This window comes from Gossypium hirsutum, chromosome A10 (assembly GCF_007990345.1).
Source record: "Gossypium hirsutum isolate 1008001.06 chromosome A10, Gossypium_hirsutum_v2.1, whole genome shotgun sequence".
Classification (NCBI taxonomy): domain Eukaryota; kingdom Viridiplantae; phylum Streptophyta; class Magnoliopsida; order Malvales; family Malvaceae; genus Gossypium; species Gossypium hirsutum.
The window spans coordinates 102,394,205-102,414,130 of NC_053433.1; the positions used below are offsets into that span (position 1 = coordinate 102,394,205).

Sequence of the window (19,926 nt, forward strand, 5' to 3'; positions counted from 1 at the left end):
ACCTGAAAGTTGATTCCATCACCAACAAAGTTAATATTTAGTTTGAGAAAATTGAACACCTAGGGTTTTTTCTAAAGAGAAAAAGTTACAAAATTATTTTCGAGTCAAATGCATATCTCAAATCCCAACACATTATTTTTATACAAAAGTTATTATATTTAGAATATATAAATATTTACATATTATATGCAAGAAAATTAGAGAATAATAATGAAAATATTATTATTAAATATTTATGTTAATGATAAAGGTTAATGAAAAATATTAAAATAAAACTAAGTTGATTATTGATCTTGATATTATTAAAAAAGTGTTCAGTTAACCAAATAAATGAAAATAATTTTCATCATATAATAATAGTGTCATGAATCACATTTTTTTTGGAAGAATCACGTTTGATTGAAAAACAAGACGGTGGCCTTCATGGGTTTTTGGACTTAGTGGGTGTCGACGTTGTATGATAACACCAGTACTTGTTGTAATCATTTTAATTTTAATTTTAATTTTAATTAATGAAATTTGGTTTTAACTTTCCCACTTCGCAGCCCAAAGAATCAAAAGATTTGCTTCCTTTCTTTCTTTCTTTCTCACTTTATATTTAATTCAGTTTCTCCAATTTTCTTTCCACCCAAACACCAAACGTCTCTCTTTATTGTTAGTTATTACCTTCCCCATCCCTTATTTGAATTCCACACTGAGAACATTTTTAGGGCAACTCTTCATTGATCCAATCAAGGAAAAACCTTTGGAAGGGTATTGGCTGGTTACCTGATTTAGGTTTTTTAGTGAAGGCGGTCAGGTTCGAGAATGTTCTTCACCGGTGATCCGACCAGTCGGAAGCGAGTTGATTTGGGTGGTCGGAGCTCAAAGGAGAGAGATAGGCAGAAACTTCTAGAACAAACGCGATTGGAGCGGAATCGCCGCCTCTGGTTGCGTCGCCAGAATTCCGCAGCTCTCACGATTCAGGTTTGCTTTTGTTCTCATTTTGAGTTAATCCGTTGCTTTCGATTTTATAATTGAACAACTTTGTTTGCATTGAGTTATTTAATTTCTTGAAAACTTTTCCATGCGTGTTTAATTTTAATACAAGTAGCAATGAACAACTTCGAGTAACAATACTTCAAGTTTTTTTTTATAGATTTTGTAGGTTTGTTGGGTGTGGGAAAGAACTGGTTACATTGGATATGTTGCACTGCTTTACTATTATGCACAGGTTCTTCTGTCATGCTGTAGATGATGTAACTTTGGGGCTTAATTGTAGGTGGATGTAATCATTAGGCTCTAGAATGTAATGAGCAAATAATAGAATTAACTCATATGATTCTGTGTAACTGGATTATATACGGAAACGGATTCAATACCAAGGCATTGGATGTATGTTTGGTATTTGAATGGAAATAGGAACCTTAATTGATGTTGTTGGTTGTTGAAAGAAGGAATACGGTAATCATCAAGTTTTACTTGGGAAAATATGCGCTTTAACATGTACTAAAAATATTCTATAATATGTTGAAGAAAAATGGTTTTGTTATTTTGATTGACTAGAAGATGAATATCTAAAATTTGCTTTTGCTCCTTAATAGGTGGATGGTTTTCCTTCATTTTTGAACACCTCAAAGAACTTATACTCCAATATGATTTTATTTTTCTAAATTCAAACTTATTATACTCAAACATAAGTTTGAATTGTTTTAAGTCATCATGTTTAAATAGTCCAACTAAACCAAATGGTCTTTACATTATTAACTTGTTGAACTATCCGCCAATCTAGCAAGGTGATGCAATAAATAAGTTTTGTTTAAATCACAGCGGTACGCTGTTTATTTTAAGCTATTAATTTGCTGTGGCCTTGTGTTTGGCATGTTTTTGGGTTTTCTGGCTAAGGTGGTATATGAAAATCTTTTAGCTATATCTTTCTATTAGGCAATTTCTGCGGAAAAATTGGTTACCTGGATTTATCTTTAAGAACTTGTCGGCCTTCATTTGCAAAGTGTTGACTAATTACTAGCTACAGAAATACTTCAGAGGGAGAAAGGTTGTGGAAGCTGAACATGCCAAGGTCCGAGAGCACTTCTACCAAACCTATGGAAAGCACTGCCAAAATGTAGATAGGTAAATCTGGACTCTTTAGGATTTGCTTGGTATGATGGAAAGAAGCGATGATGGAAAATTTGTTAATCTAATGGTTAAACTACAAAGTAGTAAACTATTTATGAATATTAACCCTTTGATTAACAAATTTCCATCGTCACTCTTTTCCATCCTTAGTGTCTTTAAGCTCTTTCCAGGTTAATGAGAATTCTGTTTAACATATACAGTGAATTCATATACTATATTTTTAGTCTGTTTCAGTGCTTTCTAATTTACTTGATCTATCATGTGATTTTCTGATTTAGTTCAGATTTTCTCTGTTAAACAGGCATTGTTTTGGTCCAGACTCAGAGTTTCTCCGCCAGCTAATTTTCTTCTTTGATGCCCACAATTTAAATGATTTTTCAGTTCTTGTTGAGACTTGCCGATTAATTCAGAATTTTGTTCGAGATAGCGGTATTCTTATCAGGATCCCTTCTTCCATATTTTATCATGTATAATTTTCAGTGTGTGAGTGTGTGTGCGAGTCTTTTTTGTGTTCTGTATATTATTGGTATTGTTATCCTTCTTTCTTTCCCTAACTTTTCAATATATGTGCAAACAGGGGATACTGTTGGGCTCTTTGCAGGTATGGACTATTCACCCAGTCATTCTTTAGTTGCCTACAGACTGAAGCGGCTCTCATTTGCTTGTATTCAGGCTATACATCAGAACAGGTTAGTGCCTCAAATCTTTCTTTGTCTGCTGGTTTAGTTATATATGTGAAAAACAGGATATTTTCTATTATATTTTCCACAAGAGATTACATACATATTTATACACATAGTTAGCCTAACTAAGGTAACTTTACGCTAGTAAACAGAATAATTGTAGGGATACTGTACAGCCTTAAAGTTAGGGATAGAATATTTTAGAATCATATTTGATATACTCAAATATTCTGAAATCTGACACTCCCCCTCAAGCTGGGAAGTGGATATCATCCATTCTCAGCTTGCTTACTAATTTCTGAAACAACTTCCCAGACAATCCTTTGGTAAGTATATCTGCTAGTTGTTCATCAGTGGACACAAATGGAGTGCAAATTAAGCCACTGTCCAGTTTTTCCTTTATGAAATGTCTGTCCACCTCAACATGCTTCGTTCGATCATGTTGAACTGGATTATGTGCGATATTGATAGCAGACTTATTATCGCAATACAACTTCATTGGACCTTCCCACTTGATCTTCAAGTCTTCCAATATAATCTTTAGCCATAACAACTCACGAACTCCAAGAGCCATTGCCCTAAATTCAGCTTTTGCACTAGATCTAGCCACAACGTTTTGTTTTTTACTCCTCCAAGTCACAAGGTTGCCTCCTAGGAAAGTGCAGTAACCAGAGGTTGATCTTCTATCAACCATAGATCCTGCATAATCTGCATCGGTATAGGCTTCAAGGGTTAAATTTTCTCCTTTTTTAAATAAGATTCCTTTGCCTGGCGTGCCTTTTAAGTACTGTAGAATCTGATATACAACACTAAGATGTGATTCCTTAGGATTGCGCATAAACTGACTTACAACACCTACTGCATAGGCAATATCTGGTCTGGTATGGGACAAGTAAATAAGCTTCCCCACAAGTTTTTGATATGACCTTCTATCAACTGCTGTATCTTCTAATACATCTCCGAGGCTGTGGTTCACCTCTATGGGTGTCTCTGTTGGTTTACAGCCCAACTTGCCTGTTTCTGTGAACAAATCAACTATGTATTTTTGCTGAGATATGAATATTCCTTCCCGAGAGTGTGCCACTTTAATACCAAGGAAATATTTTAACTTACCTAGCTCTTTGACTTCAAATTCTTTTACTAGGCATTTTTTTAACTTCTCCATTCCTTCTAGATCATCACCAGTCACAATAATATCATCAACATCGATTAATAAAGCAGTCACTCCCCCTGAAGATGAATGTTTTACGAACAGAGTATGATCTCCTTGACTCTGTTTATACCCCAACTTGAGCATCACTTTGGTAAATCTTCCAAACCAAGCCCTCGGGGACTGTTTTAGTCCATATAAAGCCTTTTTTAGTCTGCAAACTGCCTGTCCTGTATTTGGACCGAATCCTGGAGGAACATCCATATAGACTTCCTCCTCAAGGTCACCGTGTAAAAAGGCATTTTTGATGTCAAATTGCTGTAATTTTCAGCCTCGGTTGGCAGCTAGTGACAACAACACTCTGACAGTGTTCATCTTTGCAACAGGGGCAAATGTCTCAAGATAGTCTATCCCATATATTTGAGTGTACCCTTTAGCAACCAACCTTGCTTTGTACCTCTCCAAAGAACCATCTGACTTATATTTCACTGTGTACACCCAGCGACATCCCACCGGTTTCTTTCCTTCCGGTAATTTCACTAAGTCCCATGTCTTATTTTTTTTCAAGAGCTTCCATTTCAACCTTCATGGCATTTCTCCAATTCTCATCTTCTAATGCCTCGAATACAGTTTTAGGAATGGAAATAGAATTTAGGCTAGTAAGAAAGGCTTTGTGGTTATGGGACAAGTTTTTGTAAGACATGAATAGGTGCAAGGGATGTTTTATACAAGCTCTAGTCCCCTTTCTAATAGCAATGGGAAAATCATCTAAATCTATAGTATTAGAATTCAAAGTAGGTTCAGCAGTTACCTCAGGTCGTATAGGAGAAGAAGATGATTGAACTTGCATTGGTGCCTTCTTCCTTGAGTAAACCAGTAACGGACGAGTAGTGTCCTGAATTCCTCTTGGTGATTTGGGTGTACTAGGCTTAGTTTCAGGTTGTATAGGGGTCATTGTTTCAAGTTGGGCAGGTTGGGTAGCAGGCAAGGTCTGAGTGAGAGTGTTTGATTGCTGGACAGGAGTCGGAATGGGAGTGCTTAGAGCTGGAATGAGAGTGTTTGGTTGCTGGACAGGAGCTGGAATGTCAAGAAGAAAGAATTCTTTGTCCTTATCTTCTGTGAATAAGATCTCGCCCTGAAGATAAGGACGAGTGAAGAAATTTTCTTGTTCAGCAAAAGTAACATCAGCTGTTACAAAATTTTTTTGTGGCTGGATGATAGCACTTGTACCCCTTTTGAGTGGAAGAATATCCAAGAAAGACACACTTGATAGCCCGTGGATCAAATTTCCCTCTATTTTGAGAATGAACATGGACAAAGGCGACACAGCCAAATACTTTGGGAGTAAGATTACTGGAGGTATTGAAATCAGGAAAAAATTTGGCTAGAACTTGCATAGGACTTTGAGATTCAAGGACCTTTGTAGGCAATCTATTTAACAAATGAGTAGCAGTTAGAACAGCCTCCCCCCAGTATTGTTTAGGGACTTTTTTTGGAACAATAGGGCTCTTGTAATGGCTAAAATGTGACCATTCTTTCTTTCGGCTACACCATTTTGTTGGGGTGTACTAACACAAGATGACTCATGTATAATGCCTCTTTCTTGAAAATATGTTGAGAGGAATTGATTGAAATCATCCTTGGCATTGTTTGACCTAAACCTTTTTATTTTGGCCCCAAATTGTGTTTTGATCATGTTGTAAAAAATTGGAAAGACAGACCTAACATCAGATTTTTGTTTTAAAAGAAAAATCCAAGACACACGAGTACAATCATCAATAAAGGATACAAACCACCGAGCTCTAGAAATATTTGAAATAGTGGATGGCCCCCAAACATCACTATGAACAAGAAAAGGAGTGGATGTTCTTTTATTGCTTACTGGAAAAGAGGTACGTTTATGTTTTGCAAGTTCACAGATATCACAATGAAATTTTTCAACAGTTAATCCTTTGAATAGTGAAGGAAACATAATTTTAAGGACTCTAAACGATGGGTGACCAAGGCGAAGGTGATAGAGCCAAATTTGGTCTTTATTGGTTTTAATAGACTCGGATATGAGAGATAGAGGTAAGGAATTCAGAACACTAACTTCTTCACTGGATTCTTCAAGATAGTATAGGCCATTTATTTCCTTAGCATGTCCAATCATCCTTCTCGTATTCTGTTCCTGAAAAAGTCACCGATTGTGATAGAAAACCACTTTACAGTTAGAGTCTTTGGTAATTTTTTTAATGGATAAAAGATTGGTAAATAATTTTGGAACATGAAGGACATTTTTAAGAGTAAGGTTTTTGTTTATAACAATATCACCTTGACCGGCCATTGTGATCACAGAACCATCAGCTACTGTTATTTTTCTACTACTAGAACAAGGTGTATATGAAACAAATTTTTGTGAGGAGTGGGTCATGTGGTCTGTAGCTCTTGAGTCAATGACCCAAGAACTTTTGGTATCTGTATTTGAGACTTTAGAACTTTAAGGGGAGGATATACCTAAAAAGGCCAAACTACAAGTACCTGTTGAAGAAGTTTTTTCCAATGATCCCAGCAATTTTTTTAACTTCTCAATTTCTTCTTTATTGAATTCAATAGGTAATTCTTGAGAATTGTTTTTTTATCTAGCTGTCTAGCTGTATTTGCTCGTCCTTGTCCCTTTGATTGTCCACCTTTTTCTGAAAAATTTTTGTTTGTTGTCTGTGGCTTCCCATGGAGTTTCCAGCATCTGTCTTTAGTGTGACGAGCCTTTTTGCAGTAGGTGCACCATACGGAATCCTTGTTAAAAGACTTTGTACGTTCTATCTATCTATTATCTTCACTAGTTGGCTGCTCCAGGCCAAATCTCCTCTCATTTACAGCATTAGTAACCAAGGCTGAACTATCCACTTGATTGTTCTCCACCATAACTCCTCTTCTTCCTTCCTCAGCACGAACAATTGCAATTGTTTCATTTAGTGATGGTAGTTCCTCTTTTCCAAGTATTTGAACTCTTACTGCATCAAACTCAACATTCAGTCCAGCAAGAAAATCATAAATTCGATCCTTTTCAACAAACCTTTTCAGGAGTGCTGCATCTTCACTGCACTTCATCTGAATGCACTGGTAATGATCCATCTCTTGCACAAACTTTGCAACAGATTGGAATACTCCGTGATTGATCGACTTCCTTGCTTGGTGGATGAAATTTTAGTCTTGATTTCATAGATTTGAGCAGCATCTCGAACTTTAGAATAAGCCTGCTTCACAGCTTCCCATATTTCTTTGGATGTGCTAAGAAACATGCATGTATCACTGATTTCTGGCATTATAGAGTTCCATAACGAAGACATTACCATAGAGTCTTGTTCATCCCAAGCATCAAACTTAGGGTCCCCTTCTTTAGGTCCAGTTCCGAGTAAGTGACTCAGCTTTCATCTTCCTTTCAAGAAGGTACGAACCAGTTGGGACCATTTCAGATAATTTTTTCCATTTAGCCTGTAGGCTACTTGGATATTCTGAAACTCACTCATTGGATTTGAGTTGTTTACAGAAATTTCTGAGCCCTCCCCAGTGTTACTGGTCTTGACAGTTTCAGTCATGTTGTGTCTGAACAAGTTCTATAGACTTGAGGACTGGTTGGGAGTCAGAAAAAAAAACAGGCTAAAGAATCCGGCTAAAAAAATCCTAGAAATCGGGCTAAATAACAGGCTCTGATACCATGTGAAAAACAGGATATTTTCTATTATATTTTCCACAAGAGATTACATACATATTTATACACATAGTTAGCCTAACTAAGGTAACTTTACGCTAGGAAACAGAATAATTGTAGGGATACTGAGCCTTAAAGTTAGGGATAGAATATTTTTAGAATCATATTTGATATACTCAAATATTCTGAAATCTGACAATATATTTCATTTTTATTTTTGCATCACATTATGTAGCTTGTGCTCTTTATTTATGTAAGTAGCTTTATATGTTCTGTAGAATCTCAGGTTTATAAATAGAAACAGAAACAAGAAGAAAAAGTGAACATCTGATCTTGATGTTATGTATAGTCATACCTATCTCTTCTCCCCTTTCTCATTGTTGGTGTCTTGTGCTCTTGTCTGGAATTTAATATACTCATATGTTCTCTGTATATCTTTTTGTTGTTTCTAAAGGTTATTTTACTTTACTTTTTATTGTATAGAAAACAATTGAAAGATCAACTGTTGATGGCTCCTGAGGAGGCCACTGCATCAACAACCATCTTGCTTCAAACATTGTTTTTGTTTTTAGATCCTAAACTGCCTTGGGCATGTAAGGCAGTTGGTTATCTCATGCAAAGAAATGTATTCTTTCTGTTTAGAGAAGTTATTCTAATGGTAAAGGTACATTTTTCTGCCTCCCTGTTTTTAGGTTTTGTTTTCTTCCTTTTGGATGTATTATTTTTGTAGCCATTTTGATATCCCTATCTCCATAGTTGCGCATCTTAAAATCTGTAATTAGTAATTGCCTTCTTTCCTGATACCAACTTAATTTTGTGGTGAAGGAAAATATAAGTGCTGGAGGTTCTTTTGGGAAAATATATACATTGGAGCGTGTGCTTGCTCTTATGATTTCTCATGTTGGTCAGAGCACATGTGTTTGCTCAAATGTGGATTCACAGTGGAGTTTCTCATCCCAGATTCTTACAATCCCTTTCATATGGCAACTTTTTCCATACTTAAAAGTGGTAAAATTCTTCTTACTTGTTTGGGACTTTAGAAGTAGGTTTTTTGAGCCTAATTGAATCTTGGTATTGGTAGTATGTTGCATTGAAAACTTCGAAGCATATTCTGTCTTCTACTTGGTTGTTTCTACTTTATGTTTTCAGAAACAACCTTTTTTTTTCCTTTCCTTTTTAGTGTTGCAAAGCACCCAAATCTTTTTTCATAGCAATTTTTTTGTTGCAACATAATTTTTTGTTTTCATTTTATATTTGTTGCAGATTATAATTTTATGATGTTTCTCTATGTAGGTTTTTGCTTCTTGGAGATTAACTCTGCACTACACTAATAAGATGGTCTTGTGTGTGCAAAACCACGCTAGTTTACTTCCCACTGATATATCAAATAAGTTTCCTGTTTATGCCTGCCTCCTTGGTAATATTTTAGAAACAGCAGGTGCTGCTTTATCTCAGCCTGACTGCTCATTTGAAATGGTAGGAAGATGACTTTTGTTAATGGTACTATATGGTTTTCTGCTACGAGCTTTTCTGTATATCATTAGCTAAATGGTCCTACATGTAGAAAAATATTTTCCTTTTAATGTGCTGAAGCAATGAATATGTGCAGTTGTAAATGCAAGTACATAGTTGAGATATTGGAGCCAAGTAGCTTCCATTCTAATAATTCTTTCAAATCTTTGTTTTAGTATTTCCACTAAAGCTGTGCTTATGCTTGCATTGAGTGTTGTTGTCTAGTCTTATGCTTGCATCGAAACTGCATCTTGTGTTAAAAATTTCAGTTTTTAATGTAATTAGGTTTTGAAGGTAGTTTTGTTTTTTTTTTTTCATTATTTTTATATTTCGAGCAGGCCATGGACCTTGCAGCTGTTACAACTTTCTTGTTGGATGCTCTTCCTCCTATAAAATCATCAAGCAGAGAAAGTATGCCTTGCCTCTTGATATGCTACCTTTCTCTCTCTTTCCTCCTCTTTGCCAATGTAGGCTTTTTGCAAGCATTCTCAACATGGAAACTGTAAATTTGGTTATAGTACGGAAACAATGACTGTTTTTTTTGCGCATCAATTCTTCTTTTAATTGGTTCATCAAAATTCTCATGCATAAGTATTGGCTTCAGGTCCTACAGTTGCAGAGGATGATATGATCATAGGTGATGAAATAGAGGAAATAGTTTTGGATAGTAATTTGGAGCAGCAGATAACTAATGCTATTGATTCATGCTTTCTGCTGCAATTGGTAAGCAGTCTTGACTCTTAGTATGAAAATGACTTTGGCTATCCTCATGAATTTAGTTTTTTTATTTTCAATATCAAAGAAAGGGTTCAAAATTTGATTCATCTGAGCAGACTAATGTGTTGTTTGGAGGGATTTCCGCTGCCTGTGATCCACATAATGAAGGACCAGATGATAAGGAGGTGGCAGCCATTACTGCTGCTTGTGCTTTTCTGCATGTTACTTTCAATACTTTACCTCTAGAGAGAATCATGACCGTACTGGCCTATAGAACTGAACTTGTTCCAGTGCTTTGGAATTTTATTAAGCGATGTCATCATAATCAAAAGTGGTCACCCTTGCCTGAGCGTTTTTCATATCTCTTGGGAGATGCACCTGGTTGGCTGCTACCTCTGGCTGTTTTCTGTCCAGTGTATAAGTAAGATGATTGGTTGATTTCTGGCTGAAAGATGTTATGCACTTCCTATTCCTTTTTCTTTTCAACCTTAACTCGTTTTTGTTCTTAAAATTTTGAATGGTGTTTTCAAATTGATGACTGAATAGTCTTGCTTCTTGGTGGTTGATGATTAGGCACATGCTTATGATAGTTGATAATGAGGAGTTTTATGAGCAGGAGAAGCCATTGTCTTTGAAGGATGTCAGATGCCTAATTGTCATTCTGAGACAGGTGTTTCATTTTGTAAAACTGTAGTTGATGAGACTATTACTTAGACTGTGAAGCAGTTTTTTCTTTTCATTCTGAAAAACATTTTGTATTTGCTGGACTTTCATTAGATTAAGGACATGATCTATTGATATGCTTCAATACTTCTGTTTTATTATGTAAAGGCGTTATGGCAGCTCCTATGGGTGATTCCTTCTGTTCACCCTACCTATGGGAAATCTATCTCCAATACTTCTGCTCATAAGAGGCAACTTGTTGAAACTATTCAAAATAGGGTTGGTACTGTGGTCTCAGAGCTCCTATCCCAGGTAGACGCCTGTGTGTAATATTACACACATATGTTGGCTATTTGTCTTGTGTGTGATATTACACTTTATCTCGCTTGTGCTCTATAAATATAAAAACAATGTTTCTTGAGGATAATGGCATGCAGGAAAACGTTATTCTCTTTTCGCCTTTCTGATTTTTTCTTAAATGGGTCTTACAGTTGCAAGATTGGAATAACCGGCGGCAATTTACTCCGCCCAGTGACTTTCATGCTGATGGTGTAAATGACTTTTTTATTTCTCAGGTAATAGAATCTCCATTGCCGTTTTCCAAGTATTGATATTTTTCTATGCAGCATGTTTATTCTGATCTCAATTATTCCTGGTAGGCTGCGGTGGAAGGCAGCAAAGCACATGACATATTGAAGCAAGCACCTTTTTTGATTCCATTCACCAGCAGAGTTAAAATATTCACTGTGAGTAACTAGCAAATTTTGCTTCTGATCCTTTAGTTGGAAACTGCTGGATCTTGAATAACAAGCAGTTGACATGACTATCTTTATCTGAATTCATTGGATTGGGAGGTTGGGAGTTGCCTGGAAAATTAGGCTAACATTTGGATTCTTTTTCACTGATATTTAATTTACTATTTGCTTTGCTTTATATCTTGATTCTATAACTCCACCTACCAGTCTCAACTAGCATCAGTTAGGCAGAGACATGGGGCTCATGGAGTTTTTACCAGGAACCGATTCAGAATACGAAGGGATCATATTTTAGAAGATGCTTATAATCAGATGAGTCAATTGTCTGAGGAGGATCTTAGAGGACTGGTATACCTTACGCAAGTCTTGTGTTCCCTCTTGAAACTGTCAAGAATGATATAATCATTTTTATTTGCTTACCTACAGATTCGAGTAACATTTGTCAATGAGTTTGGGGTGGAGGAGGCTGGCATTGATGGTGGTGGAATTTTCAAAGATTTTATGGAGAATATTACTCGGGCTGCATTTGATGTGCAATATGGGTTATTTAAGGTTGTCAATCTCTGCTAATGCTTAATTGGTATCTTCTTTCCGTATGCGTGAGTGGTTTCTTAATAAGCTGGTTGGGAGTTAGGACGTTATCCATGTATTTTTTACTTTTAATTTCAATCATGGTAAAGATGCCAGCAGTGTCATCCTTACTTTTCTTCTATGATGGTATTGGTAGGATTTAAGATGGTATGCTTCTTTGGGGTTGAGCAGGTTGAGGGAGAACATCAGTATGCAATTCTTTCTGAACAAGGGAAAGATGAAGAATACTCAGATTTTCATAATCGTTGTTTTTATTTATTTTCGAATAATAATGTGTTTGGCTTGATTTGTAAACCAAGAGAGTGATGCTCTCTCAATGGGATATTTCAATGATAAAGATGGATTTAACACTTATTGAAATCTGAAGTTGGTATAAAATGTAGGAGGAATCATGGAATCCAAACAGACTAGTATGGCTGTTATGGAAAGCTCATAATCTTCTCTTTTTATTCATTTAAAGTCAAATTTGGTTCTCACCAGTAGAGATCCATTTTGTTGTATATGTTATTTGTCTCGCTTGTTATGTATAATAACACATGTTTCTTGACATACTTGGCATTCTTACCTAGGGAACAGCTGATCACCTCCTATATCCAAATCCTGGATCTGGGATGATACATGAACAGCATCTCCAATTTTTCCATTTCTTGGGAACACTACTTGCAAAGGTATGTCATCATATTACAGAGCCTAATCTGTGTCTATAGGGTTTATTGATGAGGCTTAATGTCACCTTCCTTTTAGGCCATGTTTGAAGGGATTCTTGTGGATATACCATTTGCGACATTCTTCTTGAGCAAATTGAAACAAAAGTAATGCTTTGAATGGTTTCCTCCTCTCTGGATGGCATTTATTTCGATTGTATGCTAGAGATACTAATAAATGCATATTCTCCTATCGCTGATTAGGTACAATTATTTAAATGACTTGCCTTCTTTGGATCCAGAATTATATCGCCACCTTATTTTCTTAAAGGTGATTCTTTCTTCTCCATTTCCCTTTTTCTTTCTTTCATATTTAATGGAAAAATATTTGACTTTATTTCTCATAGTCATACTTTCACGTGGTCTACATGTGGCCTTCTTATTTATCCCACCTTCTTTGCTGTGACTTTCAGCATTATAAAGGGGACATATCAGGGTTGGAGCTCTACTTTGTAATTGTGAATAATGAATACGGCGAACAAACAGAAGAAGAGCTGCTTCCAGGAGGCAAAAACATACGTGTTACAAATGAGAATGTGATCACATTTATTCACCTTGTATCTAACCACCGTTTGAATTTTCAGGTAGTGTGAACCTTCATTCCAAAATAGTTCAATGCATCTGTATTTTAATTTTCATGATGGTGACACAATGAGATGGCATCGTTGCAGATACGTCAGCAAAGTTCTCATTTCCTTAGGGGATTTCAGCAGCTTATGCAGAAAGATTGGATTGATATGTTCAATGAACATGAATTGCAGGTATTATCTTCTACTTCAAATCTCACAGCTTGTGCTTACTTTGTGGTCAATATAGTATCCTAATCTTACTTGAGGTCTTTAATGCCTATCCTCTGGAATTCCTTCTCTTAAAAAAATTAAGGTTGTAAAGGGCAATTTTATCACATTATAAGGTTGGGTTTTGCCAATGTACTCTTTATTTGTAATTTTTGGGCCAATTATATTTCATAGAATATTTTGTTAATAGAAATAAAATAAGTTTTGAATAGAACAATACTATAACGTGGATATTCCACCTGTAACATAAGTTTGTTCATGTGGATTGCCATGTTGGAATAAATTAATATTTTTTTATGCAACTTTATGATAAAATAAATAGTTTCCAAACATTAAATTTTAATTATTTATAGGAAAAAAAACTAATCTGAAGTCAGTCTTATGTCACTAATTCTCTTACTAAGCAAATGTACTATAATGAGTAAATAGTGCAAAAAAAGAAAAAAAGAGACACCTAAATATAAAGGTTCTCTATTTTCTTTCCTTGATTTCAGGTTAATAACTAGTGGTGAGTTATATTTCAAGTCACTCGAGCCTGTCTCACCTATTAGCTTAAAGTTTTTGTAAAAAATGAAATTCCATGAACCGTTTTTAGAAGGAAAAATGTTTTTGGGCTTAATAGAATAAATTGAAAATAAAAAAAGCTAGAACGAGTTAATTAGACACAAAAATCATTAATCTCTCAAATGTCAAAAGGCTGATAGGCAATTACTTCTCTCTATTCTTTTCTTTGCTTAGGGAAAAAAAGTAGTGTGTTTTTGCTTATGTCTTCCTGATGATGAGCCTTCAAATTGTTATGCCTTGTGAACTGCAGTTTCTGGTTGAGATTTGTAATTATTTTGTGCCAAAATTCCTTTAAGCATTGTTCTAATTTCCTATGATTTAACATCTTTCGTGATGATTTAAGGTCTTGAAAGTATTTATCACTCGAGTGCACAATCTTCATGTTGAGCTTTACATAAATCATTGAAATCTATTTTTGGTTTCAGCTTCTGATTTCAGGTTCCCTTGATAGCTTGGATGTTGATGACCTTCGATGCCACACCAATTACGCTGGTGGTTATCATAGCGTAAGTTATTTACCTTCTCCTGATCTCTTTTTTGTTGGTTTAGAATGATCTATTATCCCACGAGTGTGCTTTGATTCCTAATTTTATTTCAGTTGAAAGGAGAGGAGTGCAAATTGTTACTAAATTGACTTGTTCCCCTATCTGATATTATCATCAAGGGTTATTTGCTTTCAAAAGCTTATTTTTACTTCTTTATTTGACAGGAGCATTATGTCATTGATATGTTTTGGGAAGTCCTCAAAAGCTTTTCACTGGAAAATCAAAAGAAATTTTTGAAGTGAGTTGCATCATCTGTGATCTGTGCTTGTTCTCATGTTGGCTACTTCAATTGTTAGCTTCAAGAATAATGAACTTGAGAGAGGATTAAACTAGACGAGATTTTTTTTAGGTTTGTGACTGGGTGTTCCCGAGGACCTTTGCTGGGATTCAAATATCTCGAACCTTTATTTTGCATACAAAGGTAACAATCATACTAAATGTACTCTCGAAATGTGATAAACTTATCAGTTAGGTGGTTAACAGGAACATAAGCGTTATAAGAGACTGCTTATTTCTCTTTTTTCCACTATCTTTTTTTTTCTTTAAAACCTTTTCCAATCAGAAATTAATGATTTTGCTGTGGACTTATTTACAGAGCTGCTGGAAGTGCCTCTGAAGAAGCATTGGACCGATTACCAACATCAGCTACTTGTATGAACCTTCTAAAGCTTCCACCATATAGAAGGTTTGTCTCTTTGAATAGCTTACAATAGTGTAAGACTTCGAGATAAAAAGTTTAAGTCGATATCTTGGCATGAAAATAGCATTGCTATTTATGGTGATAGATAAATTAGCCAGCAAAAGAATGGGATTAGCCATTCTCTTGTGTACCATTTGTCATTTTGCCTGTACTAGCTTCATCTTGGCTGCTTACTACCTCCAGAAATCTGATTATAAAGCTGCTCATCATTATCATGTTAATATATATAGATAGATAGATAGATAATAATTATGGTTAACTTCCATATGATGTGTGCTTATGGTGCAGCAAAGAGCAACTGGAAGCCAAATTGATGTATGCAATAAATGCAGATGCGGGTTTTGATTTGAGTTGATGTATCCTGTGGATTCCAGTCCAACGCAATGCCAGGCTCTGCTGTTGCTTGGTTGGGAACACTCATTTTGCAGTTATATTAAAGGTTGGGAGGACATGCTATGATAATCTCTTAGTGGTTTCAGAGATGCAAGCAAGGAGCCTTAAGAAGAATCAATGAGTGCTGGGCCAAAGGCTGATGGCTAAGCATAACAGTGTATAGATAGATAGCTTGCTCCTTTAGTTGAAATGTACAAATATGTACAAACGTGGAGACATCTGCATTTAGTATTCTCTCATCTCCTCTTTTGTGAAGGTTTAAGCAAACATATGAAAGAGGGAAGCGAACAGATATGGAATCTGCAATATTTATGAACTTCTGAAGATCACTCGTGCAGTGCAGCAGCAAGGCTGATCAAAACTACCAGGTTTCGTCTTTTGTCATTGTCAAGGTGTTCTTGATGCAAGTCAAATATATACATAAAAATAAATAAATAGGTAAATTTCTTGTATAGTCATTTGTATATGAATAAACATTTAACATAATTGTCTGTTCAAACTAATGAGTAATACCCCCCTCTCTACGCCTCTGCCCCGCCCCTTATAGTTGAGCTTTATGCTATTTAAAATATTAAGCATTGCTTGGTTTGGGTACATTTTGTGATGGTTGCTAATGTTCTATCCTCCCTTGGCTTTTATATAGTATGATTAGGTTTAGAGTAGGCGAGCTAAGCCAAGTTCGAACAGAGAAGCTTGAGCTCGAGCTGGATTTGAAATTAGCTGTTCAAAACTTGGCTGGAGCGCTTAATCAAATATTGTTATAGAAGCTTGTAGATTTAGGATTATAAGTCTCAAATTTTAGGGTTTAGGGTTGTAAGTTTATATAAGTTAAGGGTAATAATTTAATACTAAAATCTCATAAATAAATAGTTTGATTAGAAACTGAGTTTTCTTTTTCAGTCGAAATCAGTTAGATTGCAAGCCTAAGTGGTTGGCCACAAATCTTGTTTGTTGTAAATTGTAATGAATTTTTAGGCGTAAATATTTTACTCAATGAACTTAAATGTTGAGTTATGCAGAGGAGGTGATTCTTTTATGTTACTAATTTGCTTTATAAATATTTAATATTAAAAGATGAATAAATTTATTAAGATAAAGGTATTGTGAGAATAGTTTATAGATTAAAAAAATAGTTTTATGTAATAAATGAAATAAACATGTTTGTTCGTGCGTGTTCTGTTATTAATAAAATTAAGTTTTGTATTCATTATTGCTTGTATATCTAAGAACTTTATTTGATATTATAATAAATTACGATGATTTATGTTTTTATACAAAAAACTATTGAATAAATTGAAATATTTTGTTGTTAAAATATTTATTATCTTAGTAGATGGGTTTTTCCTTTTTGAGAAATCATTTATTCGTGCAGATCTTAAATTTTCATAAAATGTTGAAAATATTTAAGAATATTTTATTAATTAATATATAGATTAAAACAACTGTTTTTCTGGTTTTGATTAAAAATAAATATGCATTTACATAGACACTGAGAAAAAGAATAAGGTTAAAAAGTGCTCGTGTCTTTATATTCTTTGTATGTTTATTGCAACTATTCAAATTTAAAAATGCAAGTTTTCTATTATGATGTTTTATTTTGTTATTACGAATTAAGTATTTCTATTAAATGTCACAGTAGCAAACTTCATAGATTAGTTGTAAGGTACTTGAAACATAGATTTGAAAAATAAAAAATAAAATTTCAATTTTACGAAGAGGAGAATTATACAATAAAAAAGTTGCCTAATCAATGAAACCATATATATTTTTTATTGTCTTTGTAAGGAATAAGCAGCACTTTTTGTGTTTGGAAAATTTTTATTTGGGTTTTAAACTTTTTATGGTTTACATTAATCTTAAAATTTAGTAATTGTTTTTTGGTTAAGGTGTGGTGATGTGATATTCTTTTATAATTTTATATCCAAGGATTTTAAATTGGATGAATGGTTGAATGGGTTAGAGAATTAGTTCCTGATTTGATTTGATTGTATGATCAGTTTAATTGAAAAGATTATTAAAAAAATTTAAAAATATGTAAAAAAACAGGAAAAAAAAAGGGTTCAATTATCTTTCCAATGGTTTGATTGGTTAGTTTAATTCTTTACTTTTGATTGGTATCTAGATCCTTTATTAATCTAATCAATTAGTTCAATTTTGAAAATAGTGGTCATATCATCATCTAAAATTTTCAAAAATTTATATAAAATATAAAATTTAAAAATATTATATTTTAAAAATAAAATATAGTTCGAGTGATAAGGTAATTTAACCTGAAACTTGTCCCGTCATTAGAAAGTGTTTTTTTTTATCCCTTTTATATAATAACGTCAACCTTTTTTGCTGAATCATAGAGAAAGAAGCAGCCGAAAGCACTATAAATTTCATTCAATCTTGTCTTTAAAAAGAAAAAAGAAATATTTTCCAATTAACAGAAAATATTGATCATTCGCATCACTGAGATGAATGTCGGTGTCCATTCAGAATATTGTTAGTATAACAGAAAACGTACCACAAAAAAACACAGATCAAATCTACTTTCAGCACAAACCAAGCATGAGACTAGATATATTCTTTCCTTCATGCCATTGTTGTATTAAGCATCTGTCTGCATTACTGGTAGAGTAATAAAAGGCTTGCATTCCCATTTTCAATCCCATATCCCTCTTTATCTAGATATATATGATGAATGGGTTGGGTATTTAAGTTTGATTCCAACTTTTTATAGTATGGAACATGCTTTTGCTTTGAATATTCTCCTTCCTCCTTTTACATTTTCATCTTTGCTTTGGTTTCTTTACCAAATTATAAATGGTATTATCCCCACTTTTGGTAACGAATTTTGGCCCGCACTTGCATAACTATTGTCCTGGGGAAGTTGAGGCTGGTTAGATAGGCTCCTCCACTTGGTTTGGTTATTGATATCAATGTGGCTGGCGCCTACTTTGAGATTGATCACAACAGTAGATTAAGCGTTATGATAAAAGATTCCGAGGGTTTTGTACTTGGAGGGCTTGCACAATCTCTTCAAATTTGTTAGGGACAGAGAATATTTTAGTTGTTTAGATATTTTATTTTCAATTTTTTATTATGGTTGAAATATATATATATATATATATATATGAAATTTTGATTTTGATTCAATTTTATTTTGATCTAATTTTACATATTTTTTAAAAAAATAAATACACTACTTTATTTTTGTATTAGTTAAATTAAATTATTTATATGTGCAATATGTAAACACAAAATGGTACAATCTCAATAATTGTATTAGTGATTTGTGAAAATTATATCAAAATATATATTTATATATAAAATTACATAAATCATAGTTCATATATCATTACATATTTGACCAAAGTTAATGTATAATTTAAAGATATATCCCATATAAAATTTCATAAAATAAATACAAGAATACCTTTAAATTGAATCTAAATATATGAACGAAAAATAGTATAAAGAGAATCATTTTGGCTAAATGTGTTAGAAGAGTAGGAATCAATTTCAGTCCTAAAAATAATAGTAAAATAATACTTTAACCTTTTAAAAATATTAAAATTTTTTTTAATTATTTAAAAATTATAAAGATATAGGCTATTAAAATGATGAAATTGTATTTTTGCTGTCATAAAAATTACAATTTAATTTTGACTCTTCCTAAAATTTTTTTTTAGTTTTGCCCCTAGTTGTAGAGTTATATGCGCAACCATATCAACGTCCACCCTCACTGCACAGACAAAAACCAAGATACTAGACAAATGAGACTCATCAAACGGATCATTAAGAAACTAAACTGCCATCAATGAATCTAGTTCAACAATTAGTTGCAAATGCTGAGATTTAAATTGAAACAAAAATTAACAATTTATTTATTCATAATATTGATGAAGAAATAAAAAAAATTGTAATAAGTCAAGTCTCGAGATAAAAAAAAAGTTGCAAATGTTGAGATTAAAATTTCTATATTTAATATCACTCTTTAATCTATACATGTTGAGTCGAGTGATAAAAAAATCGATAAGAATTTAAGATTTTAAATTTTATAGTGTAATGATAAGAGTAATAAATGTGTATATGATCAGCTTAAAAAAAAAAAAAGGGGTGAAGTGGTAATAAATGAAGCATGTAGTAGATGTGGTAGCTTTAAATCATAAGATTAAATATTTCAAAGATGAGTTAATTAATATATCTATAATTTATACATTACGTATTAAACAAATACAAACATACTACACTCATTCAATTAGGAGAGCAGCAAAGCAATAGTAGCTAACTTTTTGATTCATTTTCCACGTTTTGTGGTGGTTGTATTTTTTTTTTTTTCATAAAATGGGAAAGTG

At 33.7% G+C, this 19,926-nt stretch overlaps 1 protein-coding gene across 3 annotated transcripts; it reads left to right on the forward strand.

The window, feature by feature from the left end:
* The first annotated feature begins 402 nt into the window (after window positions 1–402).
* On the forward strand, window positions 403–16,179 carry LOC107896582 (E3 ubiquitin-protein ligase UPL6). 3 transcript variants are annotated; one of them, XM_016821780.2, is made up of 26 exons: window positions 403–966; window positions 2,015–2,112; window positions 2,420–2,547; window positions 2,696–2,807; window positions 8,126–8,306; window positions 8,468–8,650; window positions 8,936–9,118; window positions 9,493–9,565; window positions 9,759–9,877; window positions 9,988–10,292; window positions 10,445–10,541; window positions 10,703–10,846; window positions 11,026–11,109; window positions 11,194–11,280; window positions 11,497–11,637; window positions 11,716–11,841; window positions 12,450–12,548; window positions 12,625–12,692; window positions 12,789–12,855; window positions 12,998–13,168; window positions 13,256–13,345; window positions 14,371–14,451; window positions 14,655–14,728; window positions 14,840–14,911; window positions 15,086–15,175; window positions 15,479–16,179. In XM_016821780.2, exons 1-26 carry the CDS (start codon window positions 808–810, stop codon window positions 15,543–15,545), a joined length of 3,099 nt encoding a protein of 1,032 aa, XP_016677269.1. In that variant the 5' UTR covers window positions 403–807; the 3' UTR covers window positions 15,546–16,179. The 3 variants fall into 3 exon arrangements, with proteins under 3 accessions (XP_016677269.1, XP_016677270.1, XP_040935085.1); XM_016821781.2 differs by having other exon boundaries at window positions 8,126–8,300; XM_041079151.1 differs by having other exon boundaries at window positions 830–966; window positions 2,026–2,112.
* The last annotated feature ends 3,747 nt before the right edge of the window (window positions 16,180–19,926 follow it).

Coding starts and splice junctions, on each gene's coding strand:
- LOC107896582 (XM_016821780.2), top strand. CDS start 808: ATGTTCTTCACCGGTGATCCGACCAGTCGGAAGCGAGTTGATTTGGGT. Junction 12,856..12,997: donor GCCACCTTATTTTCTTAAAG/GTGATTCTTTCT, acceptor TGTGACTTTCAG/CATTATAAAGGGGACATATC. Junction 15,176..15,478: donor AAGCTTCCACCATATAGAAG/GTTTGTCTCTTT, acceptor CTTATGGTGCAG/CAAAGAGCAACTGGAAGCCA.